At 40.6% G+C, this 20,245-nt stretch overlaps 1 protein-coding gene across 3 annotated transcripts in view; it reads left to right on the top strand.

Moving 5' to 3' along the window:
• Positions 1-20,245, top strand: part of DNER (delta/notch like EGF repeat containing) — a 269,472-nt gene that overhangs the window by 143,579 nt on the left and 105,648 nt on the right. For all 3 annotated transcript variants that reach the window (XM_039486808.1, XM_039486809.1, XM_039486810.1), the window contains exon 4: positions 2,034-2,200. In XM_039486808.1, the coding sequence (XP_039342742.1) occupies positions 2,034-2,200 (167 nt within the window). The remainder of the gene's footprint in view (positions 1-2,033; positions 2,201-20,245) is intronic.

The following is a 20,245-nucleotide window of genomic DNA, read 5'->3' on the forward strand; positions in this document are numbered from 1 at the left end:
AGCCAACCCTGAGGAGTTCAGTAGAGTCCATGGAAATATTAAAAACTCAGTGTGGGCTGCCCATCTCAAAGGAACCCAAGGAGCACATGTAGTCATATGTTGGTCATTTGTGATATCTACTATGAGCAAGCGTCTCACTTTGGCAGATGACGTGGGCAAAACTTGGAGGAGCACCACAACCTTTTTCCTAGTTCAGCCCCTGATAGGCACATACTTACACTGTTTACAAGCTGAAATACTCCAGTTTACCAGAGCCAGTTTATTTCACTGTACTCCCTGTGTTAAAAGGCCTGTGTAGAACATGTGACCTGAATATATATTTATGTAAGAACAATCACTTTAGTAAACTTGCACTGATTTTGATAATGGAATTTGACCTAAATTGTGACATTCCTTTGCTCTCATATTCAGGTTACCTGAAGTTGTTATTAGTGAGGGGCCTTCCAGTTGGGATAAAAAAATTTTCCAAAGCTTTGTCCAAAATTTTATTCTTAAATAGTCCAGGTACAAGAGGGGATCTCTTCGTGCGGATTACATTCATACACCTCTGCTGTTCTTGGTTTCAGCTGAAAGCAAAATTGGGAGAGGCTGTTCTTACTGTATTTCTAGAATGCTTGAAACAGCTGAAGTAGCTGAAATCCTTCAGGAGCCCAATTTTAGGCAAGGGAGATTCAGACTAACTTCTTAACATTTGGATACTGAACTGTATAGAATGTTTGAGCCTTTGGAGGTTCACTCAATCCTAGTTGGGATTCTTCCATCTGTGAATTGATGCAGATGCCTGGAAAAGATTCATATTCTAGATGTTCACAAGGGAGTGGAAAAAGTACACTAAAAGGAAGGGCAGATCCATAGAAACAAGTTATAGGCATGGTATTCCCTAAATAAAATTTAAAATCCTGTGGAACTGAGTGCATATATTGTAGCTGCTTCCAAGTGACTTTACCTTACTCAACCCTGGCTATTTCAGTAGATCAGTGGTTCTCAACCAGGGGTCCACGGATCCCTAAGGGCTGCCAGCAGGTTTCAGGGGCCCCGCCAAGCAGCACCAGCTTTAGGTTCGCTGGGGCCCATGGCAGAAAGCTGAAGCTCTGCCACATGGGGCTGAAGCCTGGGTCCCTGAGCCCTGCCACATGGGGCTGAAGCCAGAGCAATGTAGCTTTGCAGGGGTCCCCGTGGTATGGGGCCCCAGACAGTTCCCTACTTTCTACCCCCTAATGCTGGCCCTGGCTTTTATATGCAGAAAACCAGTTGTTGTAGCACAGGTGGGCCGTGGAGTTTTTATAGACTGCTGGGGCAGGGGGAGGGGGGTCCTCCAAAAGAAAAAGGTTGAGAACCCTAGCAGTAGATCACCACAGGTCTGAGTGACCTTGACAACCTTGCATAACTCATTTGATTTATGAGAATGAAATGCTCTGAACATTTTATCCAATGCATTAAACAAAACCAGAATTTCTGTCAACATCAAACCCGCTTAACTTGTATATGTACTAATACCATGACTAAAAGGGATGGAAGCAGGAGTATTTCAGCCATTGGAAATGGCAGCATTATGAATGCTAGTAGGGGAAACTTCGGAAAGGAGTGAAGTACCAGATTGTGTTATGGTAGTTATCCCGTAGTTATATATTTAATATGTTCGGAGCACAGTACATGAATATGGATGCTGATTTTGTGCTATGTCAAGTTATATAAAGTGTTCATTGGACATGAAAATGGTTCTTTTAAATGATTAGAAATTAAGAATGCGCATGATGTCTGCTTTCAAATATACTATTATTATTGTATTGTTGTGAATGTGCATGCATCCAGCGTTACTGCAGTGAAAATTGCATGGTAATAAAAATATTCGTATTTTGATAATACAAATAGTGTGTTTGCATTAAATTAGTCTTTTTTTTTCTGATTGTATACTTGCTACAGTTGAGTCGTTCTTTTTTGTTGATTAATTTTGGTCCAGAATGATGTATTGTTTGAGAAGACTGATTTTCTTCAATCTGACATGTAATTATTTTTATCCTTCATGTCTCTAGAATAAGGCAAGATGCCACGGCTTCTCTTATCCTGTTGTGGAAGGTTACAACAGTTGGATTTAAACAGTGCTCACTTATAGATGGTAGAAGCGTTACTCTCCTCCAGGCACTGGGTGGACTTGTTCTTTCTGAGGAAATGCTTGCATTAGGAAATAACTACTTTATTGGTGAGTTGTGCTAATGTTCTGGTCTCCTCATCTCCAGCCTTACACAAGAATCAATAATTTATGCAAAACTTAAAGAAATGTAGAGGCAGCTCTATTAATTTACCAGGGGCTTGAAGAACTAGATGTGATGGTAAGACTACATTTTACAATTTTGTTAATTCAAAGCAAATGAATGCTACCTGAAGCGGCAAAGTAGCACACATGTGGAACTATCTAAGATGAACTCCAGTTAATGTTGTTTGACCATTTACTGGCGTTTTTTAATACATTTTAATTTAACTATGTTGCTTTTTGATAAACACAACAGTAAATGCCTACAAATGTTAATATTCAAGGTGTTTCTTTGATCATTTGTTATATTATGGTACACTTTGAGAAAAGAATTTGTCTGAAATCAATTAAATGAATAAAATACTTTGAACATAATGTAAACTTCAAACTATATTAAAATATAATGGGCAAGTCTGCTCTTCTCACACCCAATTACCCACCAATAACACTTATGTGTCAAGGATTTATTCCTATGTAAATATGAGACAAACACAGTACTGTTAGAACTCTTAATATACTGTAATATTCTTCATTGAAAAATGAAACACTAAATATCATGGGAGGAAGTGTGAAATGAAAATTGGTATACAGTTTAAAATCAAGTGTTTGGAAAATAATATTGGTTTAAAGACATTCTTTAAGAATGGAGACTATAGATTTAATTCTATCAGGCTTTGTGGACAGATGGTCTGTTGAAATTAGGACATGAAATTGAAATCATGGTAATAACAGTACTTATTTGTTATAGTCTTGAAATACTTTTCATTCTAAAATGAAGAAAAAGCTGCTACAAATTATTGTTCAGTAATTTGTCATTTCTGAAACACAGGCTGCTTTGCAAATAAATATAAAATATCAAAAACACTTATGCAAAAATACTGGGCCATGTTCTGAATAGATGTCCCTGCCAGAGAGAAGCCCAAATAAAGCAGAAATGCTGTTTCCACAGTGATAGTGGACAGTGTATTAGAGATCCTGTTGAGGGATGTTAATACAGCTACTTTATCAGCAGCAGGTTTAATTTAATGGCATTTATTTTCTCCAAATGGGTTTCCAATTATTTTACATTTTCCCCCTTGAGCTGAGATAAACACTTTCTCTTAAATCTCTTATGTTTTATTTTTTTTTCTTTTGCATTTAATTTGCCAAAGTTAAAAGTTTCTCTCTGAGAGTAGTGCTAACATGGCATGACATGGCAACTAACATGAGGTAAAATCCTAGTGAAGATAAGGCAGTTTGTAGTTTTTACATGTGTTAGCAGGTCAAGGTAAAGTTTATGGGGGAGTGTTTACCTCAATCTACTAACTCATGTTACACTACATTTGCCTTGTCTTTGATCTTGTGTTAATTAACATGTTAGCTCTCACAAGGTAAAAACAGTACCTTTTTTCCTAGTGAAGACAAAGCTTACGTGCAGTTTGTAATAGAGACTTCAGTCATCATGTATATCATTACAAATTCTTCTTCTGTAACTTTTTCTTCCATCTACTGGAAAGTTGTGATTTTTTTTTTTAATCTGATCCTAAAAAATATGTACAGAGCTTTCCAAACTCCTTAGTGCAGTTTTTTTAATAAAACCAAGAAATCACAATAATCTTGACTGATGTTAGAGGACACTATAATCACAAATTAGTATGGCGTGGAGGAACATGCAAACTCAAGTAACAATAAAGTGATGCCATGCATCGAGGGCTAATCAATCAGTGTTTAGTAAAGATGGAGGCATACACATGATTTAAATATTTTATTAAAAGACCCACATATCTACTTAAATTCTTCATTTTACTTTTATAATCTGCTGTGCATTGGTAGCACTCTGAGTTTTACTTCAAAGAAAAAAATATAAAAAATACTCCCTCCCTGTACCTTTTTTTATATATATTAGAGTGAGGTGAAACTTCAAGGCTTTTATTTTCAGTATTCACAAAAAATTCTACTGCATGTAAGCATCAAAATAGGGACATGGATGACTTTGCTGTATACAAAAAAGCAATGACTATAACAGCTGCTTTGTTTGATGATACTTAAGCTGTAATACTCTTGAGCTAAGAGGTAATGTAGGATGATATAAGCATAATGCTACTTTCCTTCTAGGAATATATCAGTCAAATATTTGCTTTATATGTATTATATTTCTCAGAGAAATATAGGGGTTGCATTGAACATTGTATTTTTTTCTGCATATTCAACTGGGTTTTTTAAAACTCTTCTTTCCTTAGTTAATCTTACTAAAAGAGATTTTATTGGCCTCTTATTTTTTCCTTTCTAATTTCTAATTAGAGATGTTAAAGAAGAAAGGGAAGATGTGAGTAAGCTGAAGATCAAAGAAAAAGATTACATGAATCTCTCAAGTCACTTTCCCCAGTGTAGCCTCCAAGTTTGTTATGCATCTTGGATCTTTAATTATTTCGTACAAGTCTTCCTGAATGTGCCAAAGACAAAACATTCAAGGAAATGTATTATTTGTTTTATGTACTGTCTCTTGGTGTCTAATTAACTAAATTAACATTTGTTGCAAGTTGTTTAGACACTACTGAAAGGAATCAGACAGGAGAAAGTAATCAAGTGATGCAGTGTGTAAACAATATTTATTGAGTGGAAGTAATGGAGTGTCTCTAAGAATTACAAATAAATAAAACCTTGAGATCATATTGTTTTTCCATATACAAAAAGCAGCCCTATACCCTCAGTCTGAATGACTTTTTGGGGATTGAACGGAACAGCAAAACGAGAAGGAATAAAAGTCTGCCACAGAGAGCACAGTGTGCCCTCTCTGTAGAATGATACTTGAATTTTGTTTCACAAAATGGGTGCTGACTTTGCAAATAGACAGATTCTTTAAAAAGTGCAGTGCGGAAATTAAGTCATAATGGTTCCATGGCTGTATAGACCACATTTGTTAAATTGCTACATTTACTTTATTAAAGCTGGGCCATCTTGAGAAGAGAAAGGGGTGCCAACTCCAGTACTTACTGAAATCAGTTATTGTCACAGCGTATACATTGCATAGGAATCTTATTAATACTGTCTTCCTTAAAGAATGATTTTAATGAGTTTTGAGTAAGATTCCATACCACAAACATGTGACTATCTTCTAACATTTTTCTTAGAGCCATTAATTAAGAAACATAAAAGATACATTTATTAGTCAGAAAGAATGAGTGACCGATTAAATACAACGTAGGCTTTGAAAAGAAAAAAGGTGCACTGGATGGATCAGTGGTTTAGGAGTGGGACAAGACACTTTTTACTTCCAGGTTGCTGGTATAAAGCCAGGCTTGGCTGGTACGGACCATAAGATGCTGCCATTTTGTTGCAGCTCTGGTTCTGAGAAGCACTCCGTTGGAGAGGAGCCCACTGATCATCCCTTTCAGGCTGCGTGTGGGGGTGAGGCAAAGGATGATTAAAGCTCTTCTGCTGCAATAAGTTTTCTCTGCCACCCCCATCCTCAGGAGGCAAACATATTGGCGTGTGATTGCTAATTGTATGTTATGTGGGTTCACCATTGAAGTTTTATTTCGGTTTAGGTCAAGCCAGTATCACATTCAAATACCATATGTTCCAGTGCGTGAATACGGCAAAACTTTGGGGGCCTATGAAGTTTTTGCAGGGCATCCATTTATTCTCCTGTTTTGCTTAGGGATGGGAGGCCACAGTTCTAGGGGATAAGTATATTGCTGGAGTCTAGCGCAGTGGCAGCTTTATTCCTCTTTATGCCAGACATGTATCATGCTGGGCTTGGATGTTGGGTTGCGCCAATCAGGGCAATGATAGCTATATTAACCCTTTGCTGCAGAGACCATGTTCATCTCCCTATTTTGTTTGTTTCCACTTTGGTTTGTTTGTTGAAGAAACAAACTGTATGGGCTGTGTGCCCCTTGCTTTTGGGGTGTCTTTTCGGGGACCCCATGGACAATGACTTGTCAATTGGCAAAAAAGTAAAGAAAACAATTAAAAATTGAAAACACATCACTTCCTCAAATACCTATAATTGAACAAAACAGCTGTCCAGTTAACTCTAGATTTTCCTAAATATTCTTCTCTGGACAAAGACTATGAATGACAAATTTATGAGGAAAGGAGGGTTGTAGTTTTTGTTTTTTATTACAATGGTAGGAGGTTAAAGTTGGGCTTACAGGATACATTTTTTCACACTTTTAATGATGGAGTCACTAACATGAGTCCATAATTAATTGGTCCCAGGTAAGGTTGACTCTCAGAGGAAGTAACATATGACTAGAATGGGGTATATAACTGAAAATGTCATCAGTTTAAATAGAAAATGAAAACATTTACTGTAGGTGAAATCCTGGCCCAACTGAACGCAATGAGAATGTTGCCATTTGCTTCAGCAAGTCCAGAATTTCACACTATATGATCCAAAGACCCTTGAAGTCAGTGGAAGATATTCATCTAAATTGGCAGGAGTATAGGGCCCTAGTGTCCTACCATATTTACAAGATTCCTAAGCTTTATTAGATTAACTCAGGATCCTCAGCAGTATGTGATCATTAGTGTCACCAGAACTATATCATAAATGAGAAATTGCAAAAACTTAACCTAGTTCTGATCATACATCTACTCTGTATTGCAATAAGTTATTTTATTGAAATCGGAAGTAATGCATTTGACAAGGTGCTGAAAAATGACATTGCAATGGAATGCATAGTATAGTAACAGTTTGAATGGGTCTTTTAAACTGTGAAATTTCCATGATTGTTAATCAGAGCTGCATAGTTAAAGCCTCACAGACTGAGTTGAGAACTAAAAACACGTTACTATACATTTTTCCTGGTAGTCCTAGAACACCAGATATCCAGTATCTCTCTCTTGAAAGGGATAATATAGTAGTCCTAGTGCCATTAACATATATATCTGTTTCTGTCTGATATGGTTGTAGGTTCCTTTGGTTTCCTTTTTGAGGTAATGAAGTATCTTTCTTGAGAATATTTAGTAAAATTTGCCTTAAAAAAACAAAACAAAAAACTGCTCTAACCACAGTTTTGTAATCCAGGTCTTACTAAGCTAGCACTATGGAGAACCCTCCCATGTGACATGCTCCTTCTAGCTGGGCAAATTCCCTACACCAGACATTGTGTGAAGCCCAGCTAGTTGTGGCAACTGTGTTGTATGAGAAGAGTGTTGCAATGAGCACCAGAATCACCCCCATTAATTTTTAGCTTTTTATCTTTGAAGGATTTATAAACTTGCTCCTTACTGTGAATGAAAACATAAATCACAATCATGCATTTCAAAATTATGCAAAGTTTTGTTGAATATAAAAGTGTTTAAAAACATTCAGATTTAAATCACTATAGCTTTTTTACATTGGCAAATAACATTTAATAGTCTAATTCTAGTAACATTTCTAGTATTTCCCAAGTCTAGCTTTCTTGACTTGGGAAATAAGAAAAATTGCAATGATTTTATGTTGTATTGTTTTGATTATTGGGAAAATAGATAACGAAAGTGTGTAACATACTTCATAGTTATCTGTTCAGTTGTAGTCAGTTTCCCAAAAGCACTCATGATTGGGGCATGGTATTGTAGAACATCCAATTGGCATTGCGGACTCCAGATTTTATTTCAACTCTGCCTCTGATGTATTGGCGGCATTCATGTTAGCTGTTTTTCAGAAAAATGTCCCACCGTTGCTAATGCCAGTGCAGCTCCATCCATGGTAACAAGGCTTCCCATGACTGCCAGAAAATGTAGCCATGTTGTCAAAACCTGCTTGTAATCAGTTTGCATGATATGATAGTCGAACACTGCTGGCAGCCAGTGGCTTTTCTGTTCTAGCACCCCCCACCATTGTGTCCACCGATGGAGCTGCAGCAGTGTTAATGACAGTGTGAAATATATCAGAAAAAAGCCTAGTGCATAAGGACCTTGAGAAAGTCACCTTCTTTCCCTATCAGTAACATGGGGGAAGGGTTATTTAACTACACCTCTACCCCGATATAACGCTGTCCTCGGGAGCCAAAAAAATCTTACCATGTTATAGGTGAAACCACGTTATATCGAACTTGCTTTGATCTGCCAGAGCGCGCAGCCCTGCCTCCCCCGGAGCACTGCTTTGCGGCATTATATCCAAATTCATGTTATATCGGGTCGCATTATATTGGGGCAGAGGTGTATCTCACATGGTTTGGGATGCCTAATTAATATTTCTAAAGTGCCATGTGAGACCTTCTGCACTAAAAGATGCTTGTTGAGTTTCATAAATTCTATAATAAGGTGTAAAAAGGGGTGGGGGGGCTTTGTAGGTTGGCATAGGTATATTTGCTTTTCTTTAATTGTATATTTAAAAAAAAAAGACAAAAAAGAAAATTTGTAGACACATTTTGCCATTTCAGTACAGTTGAGATGGAGAATATCTTTCCCTTTAAAGGAAAAAAAAATTATGGGAATGTACTTAAAAAAAACATAGCTCAAATCAAGACATTCTGAATTATCATTCAGTGCCAATAAAAGTTAATAGCCAGTGAGCCAAGAGGCTTAGCATGTTTAGGATTGAATTTTATCCTCTGTTACCGTTTAGCTATCATTATACATAAATAAAATATGATTTAGAATTGTCATGTTACTGAGGGCAGAACAATAAATCCTCTCAACATAATTTCTGCCTGTAACATCTATTGTTGTCTAGTATTTTGATTGTAGGGACTGAGTTAGGCCAGCAGTGTAATCTGACTTTGTCAGGTTGTAGAGCAATTTTAAATTAAAGCAATTTAATCAGCTGATTTTAAATAATAATTTAAATCACTTAATTTAAAAAAAATAATTTAAATCTAGTTGAGGCTTTGTGAAACTAATTTGAAAATTTGTGCTATTGCAAATTTAGATTAAAATTTATAATTAACTAAATTGTAAATTCTGTTGACTTTTTAAAATGCCACCACTTACAGGATATCTTATTTTAATTTTACAAAACTGCTATAATAAAAAAACCAAAACATACAATAGGGAAAATTAATACCCTCCTAACCCCTTAACCAACTGAGCTGGTATGTAATTGCACACATCAATAATCCTATTATCTTTAGTGGGGCTTCACGTGTGTACATGTTTGTAGCAGCAGGGCTAAAATTTTATTTTTATGAAAAAACTTTTCTCTTAATGACATAAATCTTTGTCACTTCAAAACAATATTGCTGTAATGCTAACACTGAAAACTTATTTAGACTTCTAGTACATTAACAAAGTTATTGGGAATTTCTCTATACACACAGGGAAACATTTTCAAAAATTGGATCCCTAAATTAGGCTCCTAAATCCCTATTTTGGCACTATTGACCTTGATGAAAGCATTTTAGCTTTCTTGACTTGGGAAAGTTCAGTATATCAGAAAATGGTACTGGTTGGCTATTTGTTTACCATTTGCTTATCAGTTATGAGTTTGAGTGTTCTTACTGTAAGGATATTAATGAAGCCCTGAATTCTTTTTCAGCATAGATGATCACTTTAAATGTGAAAGTTTTTAGATATAAAATCTGTGCAGAATCTGAAAGAGTACTGATAATTAGGAAATTATTTAAGGAAACAAGCCCAAAACATGATTTTGTTATTTAAGACTATAAAGTTGAAGAATATAAAGAACTAGCAATGTGTAAGTAAAACAAATCTGATTTAAATAAAAATATTTAATTAAAAATACTATATAATTTTTTTTAAAAACCATGACTTTTATCCAGCCTACTTTCTATCATGCAGTCTTATTTATGGCTAGTCTTAGGGTAGGTCCATACTTACCACGCGAGTCGACGCGGTGAGTTCGACTTCTCGGAGTTCGAACTATCGCGTCTAATCAAGACGCGATAGTTCAAACTCCCCACGCGCTCCGGTCGACTCCGGAACTCCACCACCGCGAACGGCAGTGGCGGAGTCGACCTTGGAGCCGCGGAGTTCGACCCCGCTGCGTCTGGACGGGTAAGTCAGTCGAACTAAGGTAGTTCGACTTCAGCTACGCTATTCGCGTAGCTGAAGTCCCGTACCTTAGTTTGACCCCCCCCCCCCGTAGTGTAGACCAGACCTAAGTAGTACAGTAACTCTTTATTTAAAGTCGTCCCGGTTAACATTGTTTCATTGTTACATTGCTCATCAATTAGGGAACATACTCGTTTAAAGTTGTGTAATGCTCCCTTCTAACGTTGTTTGGTAGCCGCCTGCTTTGTCCACTGCTTGCAGGAAGAGCAGCCCACTGCAGCTAGCTGGTGAGAGCTTGGAACCAGGGTGAACCAGCAGCCCCCCTATCAGCTCCCTGCTCCCCTAAGTTCCCTGTGCAGCAGCTGCCCAGCAGGCTAGCAGTTGCAGCTGCCCCTCCCCCCACTGCCATGTGCTGCTCCTGCCCTCTGCCTTGGAGCTGCTCTCCGAGACTCCTGCTTGCTGTGCAGGGGGGAGGGAAGGAAGAAGGGGGCTAATGTCAGGGTGTCCCCTTCCCTCCTGCTCCCCACTTACCCCATCTTCCATAGAGAAGGGGGGGACACACCAGGGCTCAGGACGGAGGGAGCTTGCAGCAGCTGGGGTCTCAGTAAGCTGATCTAATTAACAAGGCAGTGTACTTAAAGGGGAAATGCGCATATCTCCCTCCATTCCCGCTACCTTGTAGATTGAGAGAGTTAACCCTTGAGGGCTCAGCCAATTGCTAGTTCATCATGTAGCAGTAAGGGAAATATCCCACCCTCTGACTCCTCCACCTCAACCAAGCTTCACAATCATTATTGCTGTGTACCAGTATTAAATTGTTTGTTTAAAACTTATACTGTGTGTGTGTGTGTGTGTGTGTGTGTGTGTGTGTGTGTGTGTATCTATATATATAGTCTTTTGTCTGGTGAAAAAATTTCCCTGGAACCTAATTCCCTCATTTACATTAATTCTTATGGGGAAATTGGATTCGCTTAACATCGTTTCGGTTAAGGTCACATTTTTCAGGAACATAACTACAACGTTAAGTGAGGAGTTACTGTAGTGGGTTTTAAAATACATACATGTATGTACTAAGAAACAATGTGATAAGTACAGTGAGAAGATATAATGGGAAAATGCATCAAAGGTCTGTTACAGACTTCCCTATTGTATATCGTGAAAAATTTATACTTTTCTCCAGTATAAATAGAATTGTTTACCCTAAATAAACTGAACTTTAACTTTCTCATGTAACCTTGGAAAAATATTATTTGAATCAGAAGTCATTAGGAATTCAGAATAATTTAAAAAAATGCTTTGACTCATAAATCCCCAATGGAATGTAAATTTCTCATTTGTCTTGTACAAACAGCACAAAACCGCTTTATGACTAGTGACCTTAGTACTTAGCAATGAACATAACTCTAGTAACTAACAGCTTTCTATATTTAGTATCAGTGGGGTAGTCGTGTTAGTCTGGATCTGTAAAAGCAGCAAAGAGTCCTGTGGCACCTTATAAACTAACAGACGTATTGGAGCATGAGCTTTCGTGGGTGAATACCCACTTCGTCGGATGCACGTAATGGAAATTTCCAGAGGCAGGTATAAATACACAGGCAAGAATCAGGTTAGAGATAACGAGGTGAGCTCAATCAGGGAGAATGAGGCCCTCTTCTAGCAGTTGAGGTGTGGGAGAAGGGAGGAGAAACTGCTTTTGTAGTTGGCAAGCCATTCACAGTCTTTGTTTAATCCTGAACTGATGGTGTCAAATTTGCAGGTGAACTGAAGCTCAGCAGTTTCTCTTTGAAGTCTGGTCCTAAAGTTTTTTTGCTGCAGGATGGCTCTCTTTAAATCTGCTATTGTGTGTCCAGGGAGATTAAAGTGTTCTCCTACAGGTTTTTTTATATTGCCATTCCTAATATCTGATTTGTGTCCATTTATCCTTTTACGTAAGGGACTGTCCAGTTTGGCCAATGTACATAGCAGAGGGGCATTGCTGGCATATGATGGCATATATTACATTGGCGGATGTGCAGGTGAATGAGCCGGTGATGGTGTGGCTGATCTGGTTAGGTCCTGTGATGGTGTCGCTAGTGTAGATATGTGGGCAGAGTTGGCATCGAGGTTTGTTGCATGGATTGGTTCCTGAGTTAGAGTTATTATGGTGCGGTGTGTAGTTACTGATGAGAATATGCTTCAGGTTGGCGGGTTGTCTGTGGGTGAGGACTGGCCTGCCACCCAAGGCCTGTGACAATGAGGAATCATTGTCCAGGATGGGTTGTAGATCCCTGATGATGGGTTGGAAAGGTTTTAGCTGGGGACTGTATGTGATGGCCAGTGGAGTTCTGTTGGTTATCTCTAGCCTGATTCTTGCTTGCATATTTATACCTGCCTCTGGAAATTTCCACTACGTGCATCCGGCAAAGTGGGTATTCACCCATGAAAGCTCATGCTCCAATACGTCTGTTAGTCTATAAGGTGCCACAGGACTCTTTGCTGCTTTAGTAATTTTAAATTATTTCTAAAACTCTGCCTAAAATACTATAGCTAAACTCAGCCTAATTAGTTTTGCATTGGCAATCTCACATTGAAGATGCATCACCAAATAATGCTGTTTAATTGCTAGGGACAGATTATGCCAGGCCCTTATGCAGTTGCTTCATAGTGCTGCAAGAAGGCTGCTCCCTTTCTCTTACATGGCCAAAGGAAGACCCACTCATAGTTACATCCCCTGCAGTATAGTGGGCCCATGACCCTTCCCTCCCATTCTGCACATGCCCTTAAAGTGGGGCTCATGAGCAGTGGGGAGCATGCTGAACTGCATACCTGGGTGTAGCAGCAACTATGCTTTCACTGTCTCCCACTTGGGGCATCCATTACCGTACAGTCATGAATCACACGATCACATACTATTTCTCAGTAAGAGAACTTTTTACAGCCTTCAATATGCATGTTGAACATATGTCTGCTTGACAAACAGATTTTGTGAAAGTCATTCATTTGACAAGTGCACAGTAGATTGTATTTACACAACGTATTGCGCATGTAATGAAGTATATAATATACAACAATAGTGCAAATTTTCTGCCACATACAGTCATCCAAGTGTATCACGGTGACTTCTGTAGTTAAATGACACCTCTTCTGAATTTTAAAGCATGCTTAATTTAGCTCTATGAAAATTAGTAATGAGTCTGAACTAAAATCTCAGCTCTAAACACGCTTGTGAACTTTTGAGGTTTTGTATAAAAACGTTGTGGATTGACTCTATCTGTGTGTGTTTTGTACAGAAGCAACATTTAGCATTAAAAGTGCTCACCTGCCGTTGTAATGCCAGAAGGTTTCCACTCAGACATCTTTGCCCTGACCACTATTAATCTCCAGTCTCATGAATTTTAATTATCTGCTCTGTTGATGGACTCTGGGCCATTTAATGCACACAGTTATTGCTCTTTTTCATGCATTAGCTATTGGTAACCTCTAACATGGGTTAGCGACATATTATGGTGAATATCTTTGGTACAAAAGAAAATTATATTAAAAATAAACTGATAATGATAGATAATCTGTAGCTATTTTTAAACTAATTGCAATGAGAGAATCCTAACCTTTAATGTATCTGGTTGTGAGGGTTTCAGATTAGAAGAACGATTGAAATCTGTGTGTTTTAGGTCCAGTATATATGCACCCTTAGAGGCATTCAGTGTTATTACACCTCATGCAGTGGAAAGATAATCATATTTCCATCTGAAGAATTAAATTTAGCTTAAGTTGATTTTTTACTGAGATAAGTAAAAATTGAAATAGGACAATTCTATTTCACAATAAGAGTGTCTGTCTACACACAGACTTGCACCAAAATAACAAAGAGAGTAAATTAAAACAGTTTTAGGCCTGGTCTACACTAGGACTTTAATTCGAATTTATCAGCGTTAATTCGAACTACGCCACAACCCGTCACACCAGGGAAGCCATTTAATTCGAACTGGGGCTTCTTTGGTTGAATTCCACCCGGCACACCCCACAGGTGGTAGCGCGCCACTTGCGCGCTCTTGCCTCTGGGCTTGGTGTTGGTGTGGATGCTAATCTCAGGCTGGGCAGCTATCCACACTCTGTTTCTGTTCTGGACAGCATTCATTGCTTGGATTCTCTGGCTGGATTCCCAGCATGACCACGCGAAAAATTGATTTTTTTTTTTTTTTTTTTTTTTTGATGTCTGGTTTGAATCTTTCGGGTCGGGCGAGCTCGCTGCAACCTGCATGCAGACAGCTCTCCAGCAGAGAGAGGGCAGCAAGAGAGAATAGAAATCCCCCCAGAAAGTGTGCCCGGGAAGTCAGGGATCTGAGCTGTGTGTCTGATCTGTGTGTGGGCGAGTCGCTCTCCTCTCAGCAAAGCGCGGAACGAAGCGGAAGGAGAGAAGGAAAGAAGAGAAGACAAAGGAAAGCAGCCGGATATGCGATGCGCCGCGGTGAGACGTGAGTGAAAGAAAGAGGGAGGGAAGAAGAAAAGTCAGCGGGCCAGCCCAAGCGGCCGCCTCCCCAGGCACCCGCTTCTGCATGCTAGCTGCCATTGCAGGTGGGTCTGCACCAGTGCCAGTGGACACCAGTGACGGTGTGGGGACGAGGGGACGTGTGTCCCCTGACAGTTCCCCCCCCTGTTCGCCGATGGGGGGGAAGAGGAAAGGGGTCTTTAGAGATGAGGGCGCCGCGACATGACCCACACTCGCCCTTCCCCACCCCAGGATCTCTTCATCACCACCCAGAGATCCCCAACCGCTCCCGCCAACCAATCAGAAGGGGAACAGGGAAGGATCAAGGGGGGGAAGGCTACAAGTTTTACATTATTTTTTTTTAAAAAAAAATAAATATAATAAAAAAAAAAAATAATATAAAACTAAAAAAAAAACAAAATAACAAAAACAACAAACAGCAACAAAAGCAGCAGTAATGGGGCAAAAAGTCCTCTGGGATATTTCAAAAAAAGAGAGCCCAAAAGCAAGCTCCTCCCCTTCCTGCAAACCCACAGCACAAGCACACACTTTAAGAATGCGAGAATGCTTCAATGTTTCAAAAAAGAAAAAGAAAAAAAAGAAGAAATTAAGATTATTTATAAAAATAAAAAAAATAGTTTTAAAACTAAACGTTATTGGGAAGTGGGGAAAAAACTTTATCTCTCTCCAGGTCACAGGAAATCAGCTCAGTTACAGGTTTCTCTGCTCTGCGAAAAAAAAAAAGCTCCTGATGTCCCTGACTGATAGCTGGGATATTCTCTCAGCACTCAGCAGGCATAATCATAAGCCAGAGCCTCTAAGCAGCAGCTCTCAACTCAACCTCCCCCAAGCGGTCCCCTGGTCTCGCCCTTGCTCTCACAAGCATTGCACAGCACAGCAACAGGCAACATAACTGATAGGATTTTCTCACGGCTCGCCGCGGTCCAGTAAGGTCGCCCCATCCCCTTCCCTTTGAGCACACTCACACCACCACCTGCACTCATTCAGCCGGTATTGCTCAGTTGGTAGTTCCTGAGTAGGCCCCAGGCGCCTGTATAGAATAGCATGAGCCAGGTGGTTAGGCGGGGGGGCCGGGTCCCCCCGGACCCCACATCCTGTCATCCGCATCCCCAAAGTGCCTTTGTCCGTGAAGAAAGTGCCTGCCTGCCAGTGACACCTTCAGACCCACCCTCGTGAACACACCGCGATGAACCTGAACCCCCCCCACCCGTTGTGCCACAGCTGGCAGCGTGGATGAAACACCACACAGGTTGCACACCCATTGAAGCTGGTGGTGCCAGTAGCCTGGCTGGTTGGTATGGTGGGCTGGCGCCTGGGATGTGAGTTTAGTCCATAGATAGGATGAAGCCATCATCGATAGCCTGGACATTTCCATGAGTCACTACCTTTGACAGCAGTTGATGATCACTAGCAGACAGAGTCACGACGGACATTTTTTGAGCTCAAGCAATCCGTGCGCAATTGCTACGGTCGCCAAAGCCCGGTGGCTGTGACCGCGCTACCTCTCATGCGGCAGCGCTTTCAGGCCACTTGGCCACTTTCGCAGTGCTCCCAGGGCTGGTCGCTTCCTCGGCGGGCAGCTCAAGGGCAGGGAGTGCAAGTCACACAGTTTCAGCAACCTGTCCTGACAGCAAGCCAGTCTGTTGTCAGCCACCACCCCCAGCACCTTCCCAGCAGCACTGCTTGTCTGTCCAGCCAGGTGTTGCAGCACCGTTCCACCAGAATCCTGCCCACACACCATGAACTTGATGCACCACTGCCGTACCCTGCTTGCGTGCCGTGCCCTGACCTCTGAGCGCTGCAACTCTCTCCCGTGCCTCTCCTCCCGGACCGGCCTGATAGTGGCTGGTGTGTCCGAGGCGGGCGATAGCGACTGTGCGAGGACGATGTTAGCGATGCGGCTCATGGATGACGTGCTGATCGGCGCCGCGGCTGACGCGGCCAGCGCTGCTGCGGAGCTCCAAGCGCGGCGCGCTGTGGCGAACGAGAGAAGGCCGCCAAGGTTCAAGGAAGAGAGGAGGCGGGTTGACATTTCATCACAAGGAATTTTCCCCCAGCGCATTGGGGGAAAAATCAATGGGCTCCCCTGGTGCACCGCTTGCAAAAGTGGGGCTGGGCCTTCAAAATGGACTCACTTCGTGAATGTGGACTGGTGGATCAATTTGTGTATTTGTGGTGGATGAACAATTCCTAAGTGTAGATTAAATCCGTGAATGTCGTTAGTCACAAAGAAATAGTCCTTAGTTATTTCGGTGCAAGACCATAGCCTGGTTATTGGTGAATTCAGTGCATTGTGCTCGAGTAAATAGAATTTCCATTTTTATGATTGCAGTTCACCTTTAAGGACTTATTTGTATAAACATGACTGAGTGTTGTGCTTACAGCAGGGAGGATTCCACTTGTGTCCTACACCAGCCTTGCAGAAAATTGTCTACACAGCAAAGAAAAACCTGTCTACACAACAAAGAAAAAACAATGGCTGGCCCATTCCAGGTGATTTGGGCTCCCAGGGCTTGGACTTCAGGGCTGTTTCACTGCTGTGTAGACTTCTGGGTCAGGCTGGAGACCAGGCTCTGGGACCCTTCCATCTCACAGTGTCCTAGAGGCTGGGCTCCAGCCCAAGCCAAAACATCTACACAGCAGTGAAACAGCCCTACAGCCTGAGTCCCGCGAACCCGAGTCGGCTGGCACAGCCCAGCCGCAGGTTTCTTGTTGCTGTGTAGACATACCCTCAGGTAACAGTAGCAGCAGCAGCAGAATGTGAACTACATTATTAATTCAATTCAACGAGGTGTTAATTTCAAGGACTGTTTTTAAATGATAGCTTTATAAGCCAAGAAAGAAACATGCAGCTGAAATAAAACAAACTTTTAAATCCTTTTGTGCTGTTACAATATACCACACTTGTGTTCTGGCAGCAAATCTTCAACAGACTGTTTATGAAAATATAATATAATATAATATATAGGGCCTCCTCTTTCAAGCATTAAACTGTAATTACTTTAGCCTAGATCCGCAAAGGACCTAGGTGCCTAAATCCCAGATTTAGGCACTACTATGATCCACAGAATTCCTGCTCAGCTGTTACCTAACCCTGTGGGCACCTGAACTCACTCGGTCCCTACATTTTTGCTGTAAAAGTTCCCTAAATCTCTGCTTCTGGGCATGTGCACTGTTGCCCAGGCAGGCATCTGGATGCCTATCTTCAGCCTAAGCCTCAAACCAGGTGAAGATCGGCCTTCCCTCACCTGTCTGTCCTCCAGGGCCTGATCCTGTAGGCGTGCTCAGAGGCTGCCTAATTCCACATAAAATGACCACAGGGCGGAGTAGAGAGCAGGACCAGCAAGTGATACTTAATTCAATTTTTGCCAAAACATAGTGCTGTATTTCTAAGCATTTTCTGCATTTTTTGGGGTGGAGGTAGAAAATTTACAATTTTTTAAAATATTTTTGTCAAATACTTTGCAGTTCACCTTTAACTATTGCATCTCCCAGCAGGTAATTGTGGGAAGTGTATAGTTTAACCTTTGGAAATTCAGCTTTTCAAAGCTTGTGGTAGATGGTTTGACTTGTTGATATCTATAGTTTTTGGGGTAAAAACCAGTTTTCCAATTTCTGTTTATGCAGAATGATGGTCTAATGAAAAAAGCACAGGATTAGAAGTCAGGATGTTTGCAATCTATTCATGGCTCTGTCACAGACTAGCTGTGAGGCCTTGGACAAGTCACTTAAGTTCTCTTCTCATCTGTAAAATGGGGATACTAATACCTAATTCCAAGGGGTTTTGTGACACACAGTTCATTAAGTTTGTAAAGTGCTTTGAGGTCTTCAGATAATCGGTGTTGCTATATATTATTATACAGTGTGTATATGTCAAAATAGGATTAGTCAATCCTTTCATGATCTTACCCATTTTCAGACTGAACCAATGAGCATAGATAAAACCTCTGCCTTTTACAGTCTGCCTCAGCTCCTTGGGGGATCAGACACTCTTGACGGTCTGTCTGTTTGGCCCCAAAATATTGTTAATTGCAAATTTGCCTGCACTGTGGGTGTTTCCAATTACTTTCATTCAGGAACACAACAAGCGTGTAATGGGAAATTCTCGTGTGGGAAATCTATTATTTTAGCCAATTCTGCCATCTTTTAGTATGCTCACACCATTGTCTAGTGCAATAAATACAGCCCTCAGAGACATGGCAGAAAGCCACACTCTAAGCTGATATTGCAGGCAGTATACAAATAATCTCATAAGGGTCCATATCACATTGCTATGTGATTTTGTTCATCTTTATGTGGTTTGTTTGTTTCATTGAATTGTGCCATATTTAGAGGCAGTAACACAAAGCCATGATCCATTTTAAATGTGGTTCTACACAGAAAAGTGGCTATAAAAATTCATTTTGGGGTTTATTATGCCCAGGTGATTCCAACTTATATTTGTTCAGTTTTCAAATATATTCTAAACCACCAGCTCTGCAAAATTCAGCTTCAGTTTTGAAAGTCAAGCTGGGTACTTTCCTTCTCAAGCACTACCACCAGTAATAAAGAACTGCAGGCCAAATTCATGTCCTTTGTTGCACCTATGCAACTTCATTGTTATCAATCTGTACCTCAGTGATCCTCACGAAGGTTAGCGGCATTGCACAAATGTGACTGAGAACATAATTTGGCCAGCAATAGTACTATTGTGTTGGTGATTATGTATAAGAAGGAAATGACTCGGCTGGACTATCCAAGCCCAGTGTGATTTTCAGTGCTGGCAGTTAGTAAGGAACGTGTGTTTGTTTGGAAACTGAGTGGGTTTTTTATGCTATTAGTGAGAAACAATGATGTTTTTACTGTTGCTGCTCAGAGAAGAATTACTTTTTAAATCACAGTATTTCATGTGATTTTTTTTTTCTGAATGGAAAGCATTTGAAAGGGTTCTTGATATGTTTGTCACTAAGCTCTACATTTAACAAGGGAGATCAAATATGCTGCTGCCAAAATGGGATCTGACTGATTCATGCCTTCTGTAACAAATTGTTCCTCCACACTTCAACATCAGTGATTTTTATAACTGGGTGGAGGTCCTGGTTAGCTAACCAGTTACAAATAACATGGTTTGTGTCCACATGGCAGCTTTTCTGCCATCACAACCGTGTATATATAGGTATTCACTACAAAGTTAGGTCGATGCAAGGTGGTTTACGTCAACCTAGTCGTGCATGTTTCTACACTTAAATTGATCTCCCGCTGCTGTAAGCACCCTATTACACCGATATACTAACACCACTTCCCCGAGTGATATAGAGCCACAGTCAATGTACTTAGGTCCATGCAGTGCACGTGTAGACACTGCGTTACTTATGTCAACCCTAATAGTCCTCCAGAAGCTATCCCACAATGCCACCCTCTGACCACTCTGGTTGGTAACTATTGTGAACTCTGCTGCCCAGGGGCCACAGAGACCAGAAACCTCCCCTCCCTTTTAAAGCCCTACACGTTTTTGAAATTCCTTTTCCTGATTGCCCAGCTTGGCGAGCACACTTAAAGCTTTCCATTTTTGAGCGCAACTAGGAGTAATATGGGAAACA

The sequence above is a fragment of the Mauremys reevesii genome, linkage group 9 (genome assembly GCF_016161935.1).
Source record: "Mauremys reevesii isolate NIE-2019 linkage group 9, ASM1616193v1, whole genome shotgun sequence".
In the NCBI taxonomy this organism is placed as follows: Eukaryota; Metazoa; Chordata; order Testudines; family Geoemydidae; genus Mauremys; species Mauremys reevesii.